The 20,133-nt window shown below is 45.9% G+C and overlaps 1 protein-coding gene across 6 annotated transcripts in view; it reads right to left on the bottom strand.

Moving 5' to 3' along the window:
- tfec (transcription factor EC) overlaps positions 1-17,393 on the bottom strand; it is a 29,228-nt gene extending 11,835 nt beyond the window's left edge. Inside the window, exons 1-2 of one of the 6 annotated variants that reach the window (XM_057022814.1) lie at positions 17,080-17,393; positions 12,188-12,422 (exon numbers count right to left, since the gene is read on the bottom strand). In XM_057022814.1, coding sequence (XP_056878794.1) covers positions 12,188-12,400 — 213 coding nt within the window. In that variant the 5' untranslated portion in view covers positions 12,401-12,422; positions 17,080-17,393. The remainder of the gene's footprint in view (positions 1-12,187; positions 12,423-17,079) is intronic. The other 5 variants (XM_057022816.1, XM_057022810.1, XM_057022812.1 and 2 more) reach the window with 5 other exon arrangements.
- Positions 17,394-20,133: the final 2,740 nt, after the last annotated feature.

Genomic DNA, 20,133 nt, shown 5'->3' on the forward strand with positions numbered 1-20,133 from the left:
CATGCATGTGTGCACCATGAGCACATGCAACATGGCCCCTGCATTCCAAAAATAAAGCTCACATACCTTCTTTAGGTCCTCGAGGCTGCACAGTAAACACTGTGTCTTTTTTTTTTCTGTCTTTCACGATCAATCAGTTCTTCTATCTACGTTGTAACCACACAACTGGACACCAGCTAGACCCACGCGTCCCATCCTGGACAATCTGGAAAATATTGTTCTGTTCTTTCATTTGAACCCAAGCTCCTGAAATTATGGTGTGATTCCGAGAACATTACGTGGCACCGTACCTTTGCACTGTTACACGGTCACATTTTTTTCAGGAAGAACTCTGTCATGTACACAATGAACATTTTCTGTTGAGATGATAATCAAGGTCATCTTTCCAGTAATGCTCAGATGGAATAAAAGAGTGTATGGGTTTCTAGGCAATGTGAGTCATGCTTCATCAAGATGCTTTCACAATGGTCCCAAATAGGGTGGTCGAAATGAATGTGCTGATTCAGATTCATTGGTTTGCTTGATTAATTCTTCTGGTACCGACAACTTTTAAACATGTAGTCACAACTCTGATTAGATGGTTCCATCTTTTCAAATTTTAAGGCCAACCTGCAGGCTCCCTTTGCTCTCTACGTCCTAGAGACGATAATCTACTTCAAACATTTTTGGATTAGTACAATGTTCTTGATATGTTTCAAAAGCTACGGAATCTGGTGCCTGCGTTGGATTGTATTTGTTTTTAAGCGTCTTCACGTCCTTGCCCACAGCTCCAGTCTTGCGCCCCCTGTTGGGCACAAAGATCAGTCTTTGATGGTCGTCCCCAAATCTAGGAGGAAGCTGAGAGGGGGCGCCGGCTTCTTGGCTGCTGCAGCATAATTGTCGACTCAGCTCCCTCTATTCATCAGACAGGCTCACTTCCCATTTTTAAAAGCCTCCAAAAAGGGGCAATTCTTTCTTTTTTTAGCTTTTTAACCTTGTAGGAGAGGCTGTAGAGAAGTTGCCAGTTCTGATCTGCACCGTTCATCATCGCAGAGTAAATTTTCACCTGCGTTTTCATTTGCAGCTATAATGAATTTGGGTACAATTTGGTCAGAATCTGTTAATAACATGAGCTTTTATTCATAGGTGAAGTTTGCTACTTCCAGCACCAGCTCACGAGTCTTGTGCGTTCAGAATTGTTCTGTTTGAAAGGTCCAAAATGATCCAAGAAAAGCTGTCGCTATCCTGCAGGTGGATGCCTCATCTGACGCTCAGCATTGTGGGTAAACTGCTTTGCAGTGGTCATGGTTCCGAAAGAGGACACCTCAGCCTTTAGCCTCACCGTCCAGTGAGCTCGAACAGGCTCCGCCGTCTGTTGGCGTTGCCTCCGTGAATGATGTCAGAGCGCTTTAATCTCTGCCGTTGGCAGACGGTGAAAAGAGGGCCCGGAGGGCTCCGACAGAAACAATGAAGATGAAGTCTTATTAAAATTCTGCACATGATTGATTGTGAGACGGTTTCGGCTCCGCAAGGCGAAGGCCTTCCCTGACCTGGCGGATAATGACAACAAACCGAAGGGAAGGCAGCCATAACAGGAAGAGCCTGGGCTTTACCGCACGTTCAGGGGGGGGGCACGCGTAACACCTGGGCAACTTTGGGAGGGATCAAATGTTCGCAACACTCAAATCCCGAGGTGGACTCATGGTCCAAGAGCTCGTACAGCCGGCCGGCGATGATATGTGATTTAGCTGATATTGTAAAATATCTCCTAAATCATTTGTAATTGCATTTTATGGCCACGCGATAAATTTCAGAGCTATAGCAAACAACTACACAATATATATAAAAGCCAATTAAATAGTTATTGGACAAGTTCGTGGATAGAAGCTGATAGTAAATCTGAGCAGCAGGAGCATCAAACATGGCAGAAATAACCCAGACTTGATTGAAGAAATTAATTGAAGATACACTGATTATTCTACCATTTTTATTTTTTCCTACCTGATTGTGGGAAATTAAATAACGAAAGAGCTGTTTAATGAGAACTAAGCAGAAAATTAAATCAGCCCTGACCTTACTCAAACTGATCACATAAGGTTTGCGCTGCACACAAAGAGCCACTTGTCTGCTCGGAAAACGGGAGGATTTAAGCTTCCATGTCACACTTGGTTTATTCCGACACTGGAACATGCGCGCCGTTTAAACCGGCTCTGAAGTCACACACTGAGAATTTCAAGAGAGCGTGGAGACATTTTTCCTTTCAGAGGGCAGAGACTGTGCTAAGAACTCTGGTCAGTGCATTGGAATAAAGAGAATAAAGCGGCCCAAAAAAATCAAATAATGTCATATTCCGAAGAGAGATCGCCGTTTAAATGCAGGTAATGTCGTAATTAAGAGAACCTGGGAACCAGAAAGTCACAGAATGGAGTAATTCCACCGATAGAACTGACTTTTACTGACGCCATATTAAAATAACTTCATATTTGACTGTTTTACTTTGAAAAGCAGCATGATCCTGTTCTTTATCCAGACTTAACGACAGTGTTGTGTGTGGCGTTGAAAAGCAAGAACCTGTGATGAGTGTTTACGCTTCACTTTAGAATAATAACGCGTGTCTGAAATACACCTCAAGGCTGGGAGATTACCATCAAACATGACAGAATTCTGGGATTTTAAGACTGCAGCTGAGGACATGTTGTCACTTAAGATGGATTTTTGAATTTCGTGGCCATATTTCCGGTCCCGTGCCCGCGTACCCTAAATCTAATCAGTCTTATCCGCGACTGACCTCCGGTGACCTCCACCAACTGACCCATCTTAACTAGGCTCCTCTGTTGTTGGCACCATCTCTGCATGTATCCTTGGCTGAACAAAGGTCCCACTTCTGAGACAGTGATGACACACATTATTCAATTATCCCAGCCAGAAATATCCCCAAATGTAACAATTTGGGAGTAGCTAGCCCGGTGAGATAAACCGTATGTGCACAGATGGATGGAAATCTCGGAGAGGGCTTCCTGTGCTGCCATTTTATCCCAGATTTGTGGACAGATAATAGTAACAAGATTTGTCACAAATGTGAATAGAGATGTGAAGCGCTGTGGGAACACTCCCGGATCCCACATTAGTAGGCCATGACTGAAGGGTGTCTGTTTGGGTCCCGGGAGAGAACCATGTGTAAGGTGGGTGTCATTAAAGCAGCCGATGTCAGTGTGCTTGTGATCAGCCCTCCGTACGACAACCATCACTTTTGTAAGGTTACAGCCGTTTTTGCTCTTGCCCAGCACCCTCTGTGTGTGTGTGTGTGTGTGTTGTGTGTGTGTGTGTGTGTGTGTGGTGTGTGTGTGTGTGTTCTTGTACTTGCTACATACTGAGTACCAAAATCTTCATTCCAAAAGTGAGGACATTTTGACTGGTCCTCCCAACCTCAAAGGACAGTTTGAGGGTTAAGCCTTGGTTTCAAGGTTAGGTTAGAATCGGTTTAGGTCAGAATCAGGGTGAGGTGGGAGGGTCGGGGTAAAGGTTGTGTAATGTATCCTGCCTATGAAAGTCCTCACAAAGATATAAGTACAAGAGTGTGTGTGTGAGACAGAGAGAGACTGCTGCAGTTGGCAAGCTGGCAAATTCAATTTGTTCTCCCTTAGTAACAACTAATGTTTGGATATAAAATTTAGTTTTTGCTAAATTGGTTGGAAATTGCAACAGGCTTTAATCCTAATAATAGTCCGAAACCTGTTCCCGCCACTGATCAATTGAGGAATGTGCAGCATATCGAGCATTTTAGAAAGTCGTTTGTGACCCTGCAAAGAGCACTATTCCAACACTGGACATCCAAATGTGAAATAGTTCCCATTCTGGAGCTCAGCAGTGGCATCAAACAGATGCTCCTCTGCCCCCAGAGCAACAGAAAATGCATCTGTGTGCTAAATTTGCCAGGCTGTGTTCAAAAGCTTTTTTGGCAGAGTTACACTGATCTCCGTCCCACCTCGTAACTCAATTTGGGGAAATTAAATAATGCAATAGCTCTTTAATGAGAACTAAGCAGAAAATCAAATCAAAGCTGACCCTGCCAGAGATGATCGTGTAGATTTTACCGCGGACAAAGAGCTGTTTGTTTTGCCCTTGCAGCTTCATCTGTGCACCCCTGTCGTTTGAATGGTTGAGGCGGTCTGCGAGGAGGGGAGGCCAGGGCTCCTCATCCTACGGGGGGGTCGGAGAAGCTCAGGCTTGTGTCTTTATGAGCATATTGTTCTATATCATATGATCCACGTCAGTTTGGATCTCTTGAAAAGCCCTTGAACCCCAGGCTTTTTATCTCATTTTAATTCTTTTTTTCAAAAAAATGTATTTTCCTCATGTTTATTGGATCATACTGTTCCGCCTACTGTCTGCTGTCATCATAATTGAGTAATTAGCTGCGCCTGAGACCAATTTAGTTTATTCTTCATTTAGTCCCAGTTTCCTTCCCGACGTAAAACCACAATAATCCAGTCTATTCTGTCCTCTAATATTATCTAATATTTGGTAAAGCAGTGCAGGACGTCTTGCATGTATGTGTACTGTATATAATATCAGTTTAGGATGGCTTTAAAATGGTAATATTCCATAGTAGTTACTAATAAATCTGGATATCATCAAGTTTCCAGGATGCATATGAAGGAATTCTTAATAAGGGCAACTTATTCATCAATAAAATTATATTTTTACATGCATAAAAATGTACAGTACTGATCTGGCGTCACACCCGCGGCGTTAATGAGCAGAGCTAACGGAGCAGCTCCTGAGCACCGACACCCGCTCCAGCCTCTGCTACCGGACCATCGCAGGCTGGACTGTAAGGCCACGGCACAACAACCCATCTGAGCTGCACAGACACTGTTGTAGCGACTATAAAGACACCCTGCTGAGGCCTCTAGCACGCTAGCACGCTAGCACGCTTGGCTTTAATAAGTAAGGAGCAGAAAGGCAACAAGGCTCACCAAACTCCCACATTATGTCTTCAGCTCGCGTCCTGGAATGTGTACCGGACCCTTTAATGTCAGCCTGGTACCTTGGATAATGCAATTACATGTAATTAAATTGAAGTCAAATGAAGGTAATCAGGTTTATCTTTTATTTCTTTGCATCCAAATTTGATGAAGCACCTTTAGTGAGGAGCATTTGGCATTTAAAAACACCTCCATTCAATAATGAAGGCCCATTCTGTGCGTCCCTTCTGACGTACAGTATTTAAATCGCGTGTCAGAATGCTCCAATTTTTAAAGGGCTGAAAACGAATTAGCTATTTCGTGGCGATTCTGCACATGTAAGCATTGGGCAGCATATACTGGAACCTTCCCTCCAGATAATCTCATAGAACTGTTCACGAATCCGGCTGGCCCTCTGCGTCCATGCCTCCTGGCCTTCAAAGCATTTAAAACGCACTCATGAACTGAAACCGATGTTGTTTTAGTGTATCTTTCCTCCCATCTATGAAGTTGTCACGGTGACGTATCTCATCAGCGGATCCGAATACCACTGTGAAACTCAATTTCGCAAGTAATCGCATCACATCAGCGTGAGATCAATACTTGTGCACAGAGCGAATCCTTTCGGGATTAAAGCCCTTTTTTCTCTTCTTTTAAAAGCTGCTTTTACGTAACAGATGAAATCATCAATACATCCTTCGCCTGCAGACAGAGCAGGAGCCACGAAGGCAGGAGAGGAGATCTTATGTGCAGGCGAAGGAGGCACCTGCGCAACGCTAACGTGAGACGACATCGGTCGTTTTATCACGGTGGGGCGCCGCCAAGACCAAAGGCCTCAGTTGAAAGGCGTATTTTAAGCTTAATTGTTTGATGTCTCACTCGGGGATTCGAAGGCCTGAAAGCTCCGGTGTGAAGTCGCAACCGCGCTGCAGTCGCTTGGAATGAAAAACTAAAAGTAAAAATAAAAGAACGCAGCTATTTGTGATCTGTTACGCGGTGGAACGCCGCTCACCTGGTCATGTGCAGCGCACAGATGAAGTTAGTGCGATTGAGTTAGCGGCCCCGCCTGCCGTTTTGTATGGATTACTGTTCATGTGCATGAGCGGACTTCACGTGACCTTTAGGCTCGCTCTTCCTCAGTTGGTTTGTTGTTTGACGTGGAGGTTAAACGTCGTCAAAAACAACAGTCAGCGTTGCGGATTTCGGGTTTCGATTAAAGGATTCTTGAAAGCATCGGTTCTTTTCAGAACTCTTTTTGAAGACAAACGATGAAACTGCCTGAATTTTCAAACACAAAAGCATTTTTACATTTCTGCCACCAAAATCCGCACAATATTTTGCTATCCAGCGCAGTTTTAAGTGTTCGGTATGTGTCTGGAGCTGTGAAGGGAGTCTTTTCTCCTTACATAATCACCCCGAAAGCCAACAGCGCTTTGATCCTCCTAGCTTGCTATTTCTGTTCTGACTGTGGTTGCTGCTAAATTGCCGTGATGCTACTCTGAATTAGCTGATTTTGCAGCTGAATCGAAGAAATTCAAGGCCAACGTGTGACATGAGAGGAGTGTTTGAAAATTGTCCGCGATGAAATCATCCACCAAACAGTAATTTCACCACCCTCATCTCTGCGCCCGCAGGTGCGTCGGATTCACTCACCTGCCCGTACCAGTTATACTCCAGCATCATGAAGACACTCGGGGCGTTCGCCAACATGTAAAAAAAAAAAAAAAAAAGGCACTTGTGTGACGTTGGAAAAAAGCCGGAACGCTGACCGACTGTTGCGCTCTTCCCAGTAACTTTTCAACTCGTAGTTTCCCCCCGTGAGGAATCGACCTGGTCGGGGATTTGGGGGAGGCCCTCAAAACATACGCTGTCGTGCGCACGCGCCCTTTTTTTGTATGCAGTTCAGCTTATAGGCGCTCCCCCCGCGCACGCCCTTGACTTGAATTTCGGTGCTGCCAGGGCTTACGACCTGTTGATAATGAACCTGAACCCATTATTTTGAGTCAATGAATTGAAAGAAATAGGGCAAAGAATGAAAGCCACAGGGCCAATTAACAGCATTCTTTGATGTATTACCCTCCCTCACCACTCAAGCAGACCGCTCCGCTCCTTTTTGTCTTTATCCCCTCTGTTATTCATTAATTATTCTGAGCGGGGTCAGGGTTCGCGCGGCTAATTGCGCAGAGCGTCTCTCTTTGAGGATGGCAGAGATTCGCCCAATGCTGACGCCCCCTCCCCCGGCTGTGCCCAGCCACCTTGAATTATGCCAATTATTACAATTCTTTTCTCCTCTCACTTCATTGCCCCCCCCCCCCTCCCGCTGTTAAACTAACACACACAAACAAATGTTTGTCAGACAGTTATGGGGTCAACCTGGGCTCTGCTTTGATGATAAAAGGGCCATCAGACTGGATACGTCTGCGTTCAGGGTTGACTCCAGCTCAGTGACCTCGCGCCACTGCGAGGAAGGTTTGAAGGGAAATTTCACCTTTGAACCTCTTTTTATTTTTTTTTTCAGAGGCTCTTCCACACTAGAAATGACATTTACATTCAAACGTTTACATTATCAAATTATCCCGTTTTTATTATTCTATTAAACTATCTGACTTGTTCTGCGTTGCCAGGGTTCATCCTGCGTATAATAAGGTCAACGGAAGAAAAAAGAAAAATCCGATTACAGACGTCCATGAATTCAATCCATCTTGAACATAATTAGCGGAACAGACAGAGTTTAATGGATTAATCCACAGTGATTCCGTTTTTATTTGCTCCATTCAAACTACAAATCTTGAGATTTGTTTAGGGACTTTTTCTTCCCATCTTGAGGTCTCTTAAGGTCTCTTAAGGCCAGCTCCACAGTTGTGTTCCGTCTCCTGTTTTAAGAGCTGACGCTAACACATTTATCCAGCAACAGCTGCCGGAGCTTCGCTTCACCTGTCTGAGGCTAAAAACATGGCAGTTTGCCATCGTGAACTACATTATTCACCTTTAAACCCGACCAACCTGGTTACGTCTCCAACAGCTCCATTTCTGCCCGTGTTTAATTGTCCCCTCGCCCCCAAAGGCCACGCAAGACCAATTTTATGCTAAAGTTTTCCTTCTGGAGTCCTGTTGTCGTCGTCCCCTTCAAAAGGACGTTGCATCTCCAATGGTGACTGACGTCTAAAGGTCGGGCCCTCGGGCCTGCGTTGCCACTGGCTACACGCTGTGTCCCTCTCTGACCTCCCTAATGCGGCGTGTTAGAGAATGAAGCCTATCAGATCCACTCATCTTCTCTTAACAGAGAAACAAAGGGAAGATAAATTGAAAAGGTTGTTGATCCCAGAGCGACACGCTGCTCTAAAAGCCCAGCTTTGTCCCTGAGATCATATCTCCCCATCCCTTTGTTCACAGGAAGTTTTTGACCTCCATGTGAGAAAGTTGGCGACATAGAGGGAAGAGGGGCTTTTTTAGAAGCAGGAGGCCAAGATTTAAGTGCACGGATCCTGATTTTCTGTTTCCCATCATTTGTTGTCTTCATTGGGGGGGGTGAAGGAAGTGTATAGGTGTCTTTTACCCTGGAGAACTGTCCACTGGAATTTGGAGTCAGTGGTGAAGGGGCTGCTGCTCCCCCACCCCGAGTGGGGACCTCAGCAGCTGCACACCTGCGTGCATATTTTACAGCCCCAAAATTGTGACTGGGCTTCGCAAACATAAACAAACACGCCGGGGGTCCCTGAATATCATTAATGTTGTTCTTGTTCTCCCCCCTAGATCTAATCTGTCCTGCAGAGACACCTCCAGGCCACCCCCCCTTCCTTTAAAGACAGGCACAGCTGGAAGCCTCTACAAGTGCAAATACCTCAGTCCCTGCTTACGCTCCCTGGTGCACGCTGCCCACCTCCCTAATCACACGCTAGCATACTCTCCAGCACATAGGACCTTTTGAATCTCATTAGTGCGTGAACTTAGTTTAACTGAAAAAGACTGTCGACTTCACTCAATTAGGCCTAATAGGATTAAGTTGCCGGTATGGACTTGGAGGTTTAAATAGGAATGGAATTTTGGCAGACACCTGCTCCATCTACTGCATTAATCTTATAAAGGCTGTGGAGTATGCAGGGGTCCCGGGGACAGTCAGGGCCGGAGCGAAGCATGGATCAGGGCTGGAAGTGTCATCCAATTAGCACTATTATAATAATAATTATGATAATAATAATAAATTATTATTATTATTATTATTACACAGGAGGTCCTCCATTTAATTAGGTTTAGTTTGCATCACCGAGGGCATCCTACCTGGAATGAAGCAGGTAGGGGGCGGGGCTTATGCTTTTATACTCAGCTTTTAAACAGGTTTTAGCCTTGAATTTGCACTTTCAGACCCAGGTTTGAATGCAAACACACAGACACACACACTGGAACTTTCCTCAGATGTGTTTTAACGTTCCAGCCACAAGGTAAAGAGACGGGACATCACTCATCGCTCGACTGCCTTATTTTACCACGCTGGGCTTGGGCCACAGCCACTGGTGAGGAAAGGATGGGTTCTGGGTCCAGACCCAGACAGTTCTCATGGTATTAACCTCAGCTGTGAAGCCGAGTCAATCCTCCGCCCTCTTCCCAGCGTTGTCATACCAAGCCTCATACCAACACTTCACAATATCCTTCCCGGAGGTCTCCCCACGTCTCTGGACACTATGAATAGCTATCTTGGTGGCCTTGACACCCCCCTCCCGCTGCCCTACCTTGAAGGATTATGATATATTCTGTCCAGGAGTGGCCCGTGTTTTTGTTCTTCACGTCAATTATCCAGACAGTCCATTCAATTGTTCTCCGCCTTTTGTATAGTAGGAGATCAAAGGTGAGCTTAAGGGGCAGTGACGTGTGTGTGTGTGTGTGGTGTGTGTGTGTGTGTGTGTGTGTGTGTGTGTGTGTGTGTGATTAGGATGGGGTTATGTCCAGTTTAAGATGCAAAACAACTGAACATGAAGTATTTGGAGGCCCATAATGTGTAATCCTATTAGCACCAGATAACACCGTATCAGCAGGAGCTAAAAGAAAGATTTTTGTGGAAAACATCCAAAACGGAGCAATTTCATCAGCAACCCCCGTGATGTTACTGGCGTGGCAGCGGCGCTGGATCGATAAGACAACAGACTTGTGCGCTGCTCCTTCTTATATTTCTATCACTGTCCTCGCCCTGCTTTGAAAGTGATGGAATGACGGTCCACGTGACCTTTGAGGAGGAATAAAAGTGCCTATCACCTGCGGGTAAAGCGTGATCTCCTTTCTGATGAAATAGCCGTAGCTGTGGATTTCGAGTCCCATTTGGGCCCCGGTGCTCATCACACACTCACGTCCAAACACCTTAAAAGTTCCTGGGATCGGTTCCTCCTTCCTAATTACATCAGGTCGCCTCCCTCATTTTTTTTAACCTCTCGTTGCCCCAGAAACCAAAGAACAGTCCTAATCCTTTACTCTGACTGCTTGTTTTGGCCAGGTATCACAGTGGATAAACACACCATCAGCCCCGGGTCAAACAAAAAGGTCAAAAATGTGCTTTCCATAAGAACGGAGCATGTTTTTAAGAATCTCTGGTACAACTGCTTGGTTGTGTTCAGTGTAAGAGCCGTGACCACCCGGCACGTCTGAGGCCCTGGACGAGCATCAACGCGGAGGTTTTTGGTGGACTTGGCCACATGAAGCTCCATTGAAGAGCTCCACCACAAACAGAGCCGGCCCTAATTGCTGGTGTTGCCGATGATAGCCTTTTCCATCCAGGTGTTTCCAGCACATCGTTCCCGCTGCAGGAATCATTACACTGGACTTCTGTCTCCGTCTGTCCTTCCAGTTATTCATCCGTGCATCCATTCCAGCATGCCAACCGGGCCTGAGTGGGCTCTCAGCCAGTCCTGATGGGTGGTCCGGACCCATCACCACTGCTCTCTGAGGTCCCCACCAGCCTGACAACCCTCCTCTGCCTCTGTTCTCACCTCGTCTCAGACATTCCACTCAAATTTTGTTCTTTTTTTTTTTTTGTATTTTCTTTGCAGTGTTTTTTGGGATTGAAGGTTTAAACAAAGCTCAAATTTATGTGATTGCACCTCATTCCAATTAGTTCAAATACTTTTCACCTCTCCTTTAAACGTAAGACTTGACATGTCCTTCAATATTTTAGAGGGATAAATAAATAATAAAAGTGAGAAGGTTTAGCACAATTCTGCTGTGAGCCTTTTTGTTTCGGCTTTTCTGACTTTATCCTCTAGATTCCGACTCCTTGGGTGATATTTTTGATGTAAATCTCAGCTGTGTTCAAGAGTGAAGCACAGAAGTGAACTACTAGATGATAAGTAGCCTTTCCAACAGGTCATAATGTCTCTACCGTTAAATTATTTTCAGATCGCGTGTTGATTTTTGAGAAAATAAAAAAGTGCAGTGTTCCAGCAACCACCCGCCAAAGCGGATTTTCTCTGGTGTGTTTTTGCTCTCCTGCAGACGCACGGACACCCACCCGACTTTATCACATGAAAGGTTTCCAGTGAAACATACTGCAACCACGCTTTGAAATCCAGTCATCCATCCAATATACTGCAGGGATGCTTTTTTATTCCGCCTCCCTTCCAGAAATTCCCTCCCCAAAGCTCCAGATTCAGCCCCAGACTTCCACCTGGGAGTCGTTGGCTTCTTCCAGGATCGCTCTGACACATCCCGGCCATCCAAAATTCAGCCTCACTTTTGCATCAAAGCAAAGCAGGAAGGAAATAAATCAGATATCTGAATTCCCAACAAGACGCGCGCAATCCTGCTGCAATCTGAAGATGCAGATTTATGCAGCAGCACGTCAGTACGCACGGAAGGCTCGGACGGAACAGGCTGCCATGGCTCGGTGATCTGTCAGCACATTGTTGGGGGTTCTCAGCCCGGACAATGGCCCTACAATCCCTACAGACAAAATTCCGAAGGAATGATCCCTTGGACACGGAGGTCCTTGTGAACGTGGTCACACGGGCGGGTTGTGCTGCCACTGTCACGGCTGTCCGCTCCACCTTTAGCCACAACTGGATAATGAAGTGGGACTGTTTGTTTACATGCCCGGGGCAGGAGGAGCCTGCTGCTTTTACTACGTACTCACGTCAGAGCTCTGTAATTAGGAAAGAAGCACTGATTTGGGTTATCAGGGGAAGAATCAGCCCCATTGATGGAGGGATTCCTTCTTATTAAAGCGTAAGGGGTGACTTGTTTGCTCTGTTGTAACCTACCTTCCACGGGTTTCGGGATCGGACCCAGCCGGGGTTTTGGGCTTGACGGCCGTAGGGACACCGGTGTTGGAAATGATGAATGACATTCCGTGGCCGGGGGCTGTAGAACTGAGGCCAGCTGTGAGGATGTGGTTGTGCATGAAATAAACCCCGTCCGTCATCTTCCTGTCTGACCGCCCACTGCTTGTCTGGGCCAAAGCACGACTGGAACATCTCTGACGGGGCCAAACTGGATCTGAGGAGAAAGGGGAAATAAGGATAAGACAGCGGATTATCCTGTTGTAATGAAATTGTCATATTAAGCATGCTCAGACTGAATTTGTCAGTCGCGTCCTTGTTTATAGAGGACAACACTGAGCACAGGTGACCCGAGGCCGACCCTTGACATTTATTAGGACTCTTTACGATGACATCAGCACTTCCAGTCAGACAGAACTAATGGCAAACCCCAGACACCTGTGCAGTATGCTGGAAGGAGGTCAAAAATTAGCCGTAACATTCATCTCTTTCCACCCAGATAGCTTCGACTTGAACTAGCCGCCTGTCGCGTGAGCATATACAGACGTGCGCTGTTCCAGTCAAGATCACTTCATAACGTGAGCTCCAGAACCTACCGTGCTGCACATATCGACGATCCCAACTGTGCCTGGTCCGTGATGAAGGGCTCCTCGTTGCATGCAAGTTTAATTCGATCAGTATTTTTGTGAATGGATGGCGTGACTGAAGTAACAACGAGCAGCACGCCCCGGGAATGTCTGTCGATTTGGACGATATCGGAATCATAAATAAAGGAAAGATGCGGGTCAGCCCGTTCGTCAGCTAAATCAGGATGTCATTTCCTCACATGGATTTTATTTTAATTAATTCACTTTTTTTTACATAAATGAACAATATTTGAGTAAAAAGCAGCTGTTACCAAAGAGATTCAACCACCTTCTGCTGCCTTTTCCAAACCTTCACTGCACCATTCCTTTGCATGTTGTTGAAATGTTTTTACGTGTGCACGTGTGGAGGGACGGTATTTTCCAGCTCCGTGCATTCCTCACGGAATGGTCATTTGTAACAATTAGCGTTTTTGTGCGTTTTCAGCTGGAGTCTTTGTCTTCAAGGCGCCTCCCAAAATAGCTGTCAACTAACTTCACGCTAGTTTTTTTTGTTGCTGTATTATATAGTTGTTATATTTTTGTGGTAAATGTGTATTTTTAAAAGCTGCCGCCAAATCCTGGAAATGAACAATAAAACGAGATTTAAGGCCAAAGTCAGTCTGATCATGACAATCGGTTTGATGTGTTTTTTAGGAAACTTATTTGAACCCTTTTGACACAGATGCTTTCTGACAGCAGACATCTGCTCCGAAGTCCTGACGGCCCGTGATGGGAACACAACGGATCACAGGGATCATGGCGGCGAGCTCAAAGGCCTGGGATTTCCTCAGAGAGATGCATTACACAGACCAACAGGTGAAGTCGCAATCAACGCCAAATTGATGTGTGTGTGTGTGTGTGTGTGTGTGTGTGTGTGTGTGTGGACGATGAGTCTGTCTGTGACTCTGATTCAGAATAAATAGCAGTTTACAGAGATGGAACGTTTCACAGCGTGCAGGTTTGGACGGGGACGAGCCTGGTAGCCAATTTCCTTGTTCAATGAGGTAAATATATTTACGCTGAATTTAAACGTTTTTTCCGTCGCCACCGTTATTGAGAAGACGTCAACAGTGGAAGGCTTTCCAGAGGACCAGCGTCCAGTAGTCACTTGAATCTGTGAGCGTATCGTTGTGACAATTTAAGGCTCTTGTCTTGCTGACGGCTACTACCTCATCGACCGTGTATTAAATGAGCGCGTAATGCTTCCAGCAGTGTGACGGCGATGTCCTGAACTCATGACACCCCCATATGACTGCCGCGCTTGTTCTACCAGTGTTGTTTTTATTGTCGTTGGTTTGTCTTTTGTCGTTCAGGTCAGATGAGTCTGGCTGTAGAATCAAAAGCCTCCCGCTGACGGCAGGGATTACAGACACGTGATGCCCTGCAGCCGGCCCAACCAGGACAGGTAAGGGTAAGCTAGCTGTTCCGCTTCAGGCCTGATTCGCAGGTTCTGTGATCTGACTCGGGATTGCTCGTTTTGGGCAAGCGTGACGTCTTCAGGCGACACAATATCAGCTAATTATAGTCAGGATCTACGTGATCAGGCAGCTTTACACGTGTAGAAGGAACCTCAGGCACAAACAGGTTGTTCATAACCGCATGTCCCATTACGTCAATGCCGTTAATGTGGATTAGCATGTTTACGGCAGCAAAACGTCAATACTGGGTGTAAATATGGAAGCAGGATGCATTTGATGCAGGTCGATGCTCTCGGTTAGTCACACACAATTAAAACCACAAGTTAAATGCGTCATCCACGCACGCATGCAAAGCCCGCCTCTGTTCTCTCTTCAGCACACAAATCAGTCCTGTCCTCATCATTTCCATTGTTCCTTTTCACCAATTTCCTGATTTTCCATGTGTCCTGTTTTGGATTTTGTCCCTTTGTGAACCCTTTTTGTCAAAGTTTAATTCATTTGATTGTCTTCTAAATACAGTATGTGCTCGAGCAAGTCGGACAGCTGAGTGGTAATAGGGTTTGGATTTTACAACTTGTCTGTCTGTCTGTCTGTCTGTCTGTCTGGTGATGTTACATAACCTGAAATAATCCTCTTCCACCCGTATGAAGACAGGAAGTGGAGAGGATCACTTTCTGAGGACATGCTAAGTGTGTCAGATAAAAACACTCACACACACACATCACCATTATACTATATTTGTGGGGACTGCAATAGGCATCATACATTGCCCAGCTCCCTAAGCTCAACCTTAAAACAAATCTGAACTGTCAGGCAGTCTTTTGGAGTTGCGAGGACCAGCCAAAACGGCCCCACTTTGCAAAACTTTGCTCTTAGAATGAGTGGTTTGGTACCCAACCTGTAGCCGATCCAAGGGCACACACGCTTGTCTGCCTCATTTCATTAAAACCCACCACTTTGTCCTGCTCTCCTCTCATCATCACGTCCGAGCCACTCAACTCTCACTTCCTTTTGAGCTTTATGTTCATCAAGGCGTCTCCCTCCTCTCCCCCTTCCTTTTTAACTCCCTCTCCCTCGCTCTCCCCGCCGTCCACGGTGGCCTTTGTTGCCGTGCTCTCATCTGTTGAAGACACCTATTTATTTGCTTCTTTTTTTTTCTCGCTGCTAATTCTCTCTTATTCCGTCTCCTGGCGTTAGGGGAACAAGGCCGCAGCGAGAGTTTTGTTCCTTGAGTTCAGGACATGAGTGAGCGAGCCAAGATAATGAGGAAGAGCTCAGACGTGCAGGGGCTTCAGCCTCTAACACTGATCACGCCGAGGACGATTAGGCTTCAGTTTGGTCTCTACAATAAGAGCAGTGCTTTTATTTTGCCGCTCATTGGAACCGTAGATCATGGTTGGTTCAAATTGAATAGCATTTAAAAGTAAATGCCTGCACAGCAGTTCTAAAATGGCAAGAATGACTTGAATTGATGCTTCCAGGGAAGTCCAAAACGGTGCGGTGGGCCTCGGCTGAGCCTTGTCAGTACTTCTACAGGAAAACATTTACTGACTGCGTGTGTTTTCAAGCACAACTCTATACGTGTGTCTGCCGCACAAGTCAATCAGATCCATTATGTGACTTCAAAGAGGGGCTCCGAGAAAGGGCTGCAGACCGTGGATGAGCATTGACTTTCACTTTTCATCGGTTGAGGGTGAGAGGAGGTTGCCGCGGACTCGCTTTGAAGTCAGCCGCCTGAGCAGAGGGTTTACATTCTTCCTGCGCATCACTCCCTCCAGCTGCCATCGTCCGGTGCTCACATATACAAGATGATCCCTCAATCTAAACTGTACCACGACTACTATGACCACCAAAAGCTTACACGAAATTTTTGTTCACCCGAAACTGCATTTTCATAAGACGCTCAACTGTCACCTGTCGTTCCCACAGGAACCACTAGATGGTGCTGTTCGGCCTTACTCTCTCCTATTTACATTTCTGATTTCAGCTCTGATTTTCTGCAGACTACACTCTGAACCTGCCACCACCCCTGCAGGCCCCTCTTCTTCAATCTTGCCTTTGACAACTTCTACAAAACAGTCTGACGCCTAAACTTAATAATCTTTTATCCTTTTTATCGTCTCTCATCCTCATTTATGTCTTGTAATATAATTTGTTGTCTAGGATTTATGGTCCTGAGGGTTTTTTTCCCCTTAAACAATAGTTCTTAGTCATCTTGATTGTGACACATTATGCCATGAGGCCTTTCCACATGTTCATCCGTGCATGTGGTGTGAACGGTTTCTCCTCTCCCCCACCCGCTAAGCTACGCACACACGTGTCTGAAAACAACATTCCCATGATGCAAGATTACAGAAGTTCCCCATCTCTTCTTTTTCATGTATTGTGACCATTATCAGGTGACAAATTAGGGAAGAGGCCCATGAGGAACTTAAAAAGATTCCCGCTGTGTCATTCTGATCACACAAAGTTGATATTGCTGCACGCCAATATGGTGGCTCGTGTTGATATGCTGAAAGGAATATTCCTGTGCATCCATCCAAACTGGAATAAACCATATTAGTAACTTGGCTCTTTGCAGATTTACAGCTGTTGCAACTCAGAACTGCTGTTTTCCGCTCAACAGCTGCTTAATCCTCATTTACAGATTGTTTGTATTCCTCAGTTTTATTATCTCATTAATCAGTTGTTAATCTTGAATAAAATTCCGACCTCACCCTCGGGAAGCTTCCTGTGAAACAGGATTTTCTCTGCGATGCAGTTCTAGTTTCGCCTCAGTAAACGATACATGTAGTCATGACAACAGCCACCACAGCGATTAGGTAATTACCTGTATTTTGGAGGTTGTGGGGGACGCGTCCTCTTGCACAGGCTCGTCCAGCTGCAGGTCCGACCTCAGCGAGTCCACAGCTTGCAGATATTTAGCGTGCAGAGCGATTTCCAATTGTTGTTGGATCATCAGTGGAGGCGCGGACGAGTGAAAGGGCCCTGGATTTAAACCACACCATGTTTCCTCTTTTTTTTTCAGAGCAGCTGGGTGCAGACAGGAGCTTTTCCATCAATTTGCCCCAAATCTGAGATTTTTCTCGCAAGTCATTGTGTTTTCATAATCATGAGATTATATAATCGCGAGTCAGCGCTTAAAAAAAAGGGAAGGAGCTTCAGCAATATGCTCCTAATACTTCCTTTATAGAGCTTTAATGTACTTACCTGGTAACTTAGAACCGTTTTGATAACAAAAGAAAAAATGAGCTTGACTTTCAAGTGTTTTCTGAATCCTGCTAATTTCAGATGCTTGAGACAGTTTGTCTATAAAGGCGTCGACGCCGCTCAGCTCACAAGAGCAAAGCACACAAGTGTTTTCGGGCAAGTTTATGGAACGGTGACATCTCGCTGCACAGGAAGAGGGCTCCAGTGCGGCGTTCCCGGCCACACTGTAATCTGCATAATGACAGTGATGAACGAGCCATCAGCCGTCTCTTCGAGAGCCAAAAAGCCTCCAAGTTCCACCTTTGGATGCATACTGATGGTGTTTGTTCTTGGCAGTTAGGTTGATGAGGGAGAGATATGGAGGAGGTTTGGATGGACGTCGTTAAAACGGCGGCCATCTCTTGACGAAGAACAAACAGCGAGGGCAGTCTCGAATGGAGGCTCTCAGGAATGCAAATTGAAAAGCACTTCATTACTTGCCCCCCCCTGCAATCTTGCGTCTGAGAGACGGAACTAAGTGGTTAATCAAGCCCAAAAGAAAAGGGAAAAAAAAACGAAACTGCGTCTGAGTGGACAGAGAAGACACGCCGCCGCTCCCCGAAGAGGCCGAGGGGTTTTTGGCGTGCGTGTTTACATTTGATACATTGGCAGAGGTGGTGGGTTTAGGGTCGCGGCGCCATTAACCAGCCAGTGTGGAGAGCTTCTCACTCACAAGTATAAACAAGGACACTGGATGTGGAGGCAAACGGCCTTCATGTTCCTTATAAAGGGGCTGGAATGTTATGTGAGTGGTCAAAGTTCATTTTCAATTTTGCTTCCTCCCAGACGTGCCTGATTGAAGCGTAAAGAGCAACTCAGTAAACTCTGCGTACGCGCTCCTTCAAAGACATTCCAACATAAATAGAGACATTTGCTGCGGCTGTTCTGGGGGAAAGGAGCTTCTGTGCACATCAGATGGCCTTAATGTGACTTTAAATCTTGGAGAGCATTTATATTTACCGCGTTTTACGTTACAGCGTGCCGACGTTAATGGCGAGGCACTTCTTCACTTGATGGTTTTATGAGGATTTGAGATTTATCAGCCTTCGCACACGTTGCACGCCTGACGTTTGACGTTAAATATAGCGGAACTAAAGCATCTCCATTGGGTTGCGGTCAGGAAATAAGCCCCTCCTCTTTTCGGGGTTCATAACTCCAATTGACTCAGTTATTATACAGTAAAATTGTTGTCAGAGGTCACATCTTGCACATGAATTCTGATGTTGATGATCTGGTTGGACCGTGTATCTCGGGCGAAATGCAAATCACAAAGCCACAGCAAAATGGCCCTTAGCTCAGAACTCGTGTCATGTCGTAGACTGGCAGGGAGATTAATCAACTTCTCTCGATTAGTCAATTCTGTGGTCTGTGAAACCTTTCTCTGTCCATATGTTGCATGTTTGGTGTGCTGAGTCCTGACTCTAATGAGATTATTGTAAATTCTGAATCATGTTCCAGCAGAAGGCGGCCTGAGATCATCCACTGTCGTCTCCGATCTATCAGAGCGCGTAATGAATTTGACAAATGCCCATAATTCACTCATGACGTCGGGATTTCGCTCCCTGATCTTTGTTGTCCAGCAGACGGAATGTGCAGAATGCGAGCGGACAAGTGAACGCGGCAGGAGCTGACGCTCGACATTACGGGTGGAGGATTTGACCCGGGGCATTCTGGCAGCAGCAGAGAACAAGACAGAGCTGGGCCCAGGCCGGCAAGAGAGAGTTTTTTTGATCTCCCCAGGACAGTTCAGGTCTGTCTGGCGTTGTGTCTGATCTCATAGCCGGTGAGAGAACGGACGCCGCCAGCACAAAATGGACCCGTGTTCATGTGTCACCCCGGCATCCACCTGCTGGAACGTGTCAATCCTTCTCAGGTCCAATACAAGCCCACCCTCTTCAGCACTTTGTTCAAAAGTTTCCTTGAGAGGAACTTCGGCGCTCTATGTTGCCTCTTTGTGCACTTTATCATCTCCTGTTTCCTTAATCCTCATCGACACAAAGGCGTCTGCCTGCAGATACCAGCCAAATATGAGCCGCCGTAATGAAAACTTCCCCTCCTTTAGATGACAATTGTATGTGCCTGTGACTTTGTCTGGTTTACCTGCAGATCTTTGATCATGACAGCATGCCATGGCGTTTGATTTCTGGGCTACTTTGACAGTTTGCAGGCTGGCAAAAGGCTGTCTGAAGGCAGATCAGAGCAAACGGGGCCTGAAAGCGGGTGTCCAGCTGGGAGAAGATCAGAAGAGACACAAACTTTAGTGAGAGCCATTGTGGGGTTACACAGTGGCTGCTGGCTCTCATAACTTTTGTGAGTGTGTTTTTTATATTGATCTCCTCTCTCGCTCTCATCTTCTGCTCAGTGTTGAAGAGCTCAGTTAAAGGTCTGCGAGGTTTTATCTGATGCTGACAAAGAGACACCGTATTTGTTCCCTCTTTAAGCTGTCTTGGGAGTGAGGGCTAGTGTGTGTGTGTGTGTGTGTGTGTGTGTGTGTGTGTGTGTGAGTGAGAGAGACTTTCCAACATATTTGGAAAGCGCTGTAACAATGCCCTCTAGTGGCGAAAAGGCCAAATTGTCTTTTAAATTAAATTAAATGCGATAATCAAGGCATTTTTAAACTGAGCAGCATTTGGAT

Source organism: Takifugu flavidus, chromosome 22, assembly GCF_003711565.1.
Source record: "Takifugu flavidus isolate HTHZ2018 chromosome 22, ASM371156v2, whole genome shotgun sequence".
Lineage (NCBI taxonomy): Eukaryota > Metazoa > Chordata > Actinopteri > Tetraodontiformes > Tetraodontidae > Takifugu > Takifugu flavidus.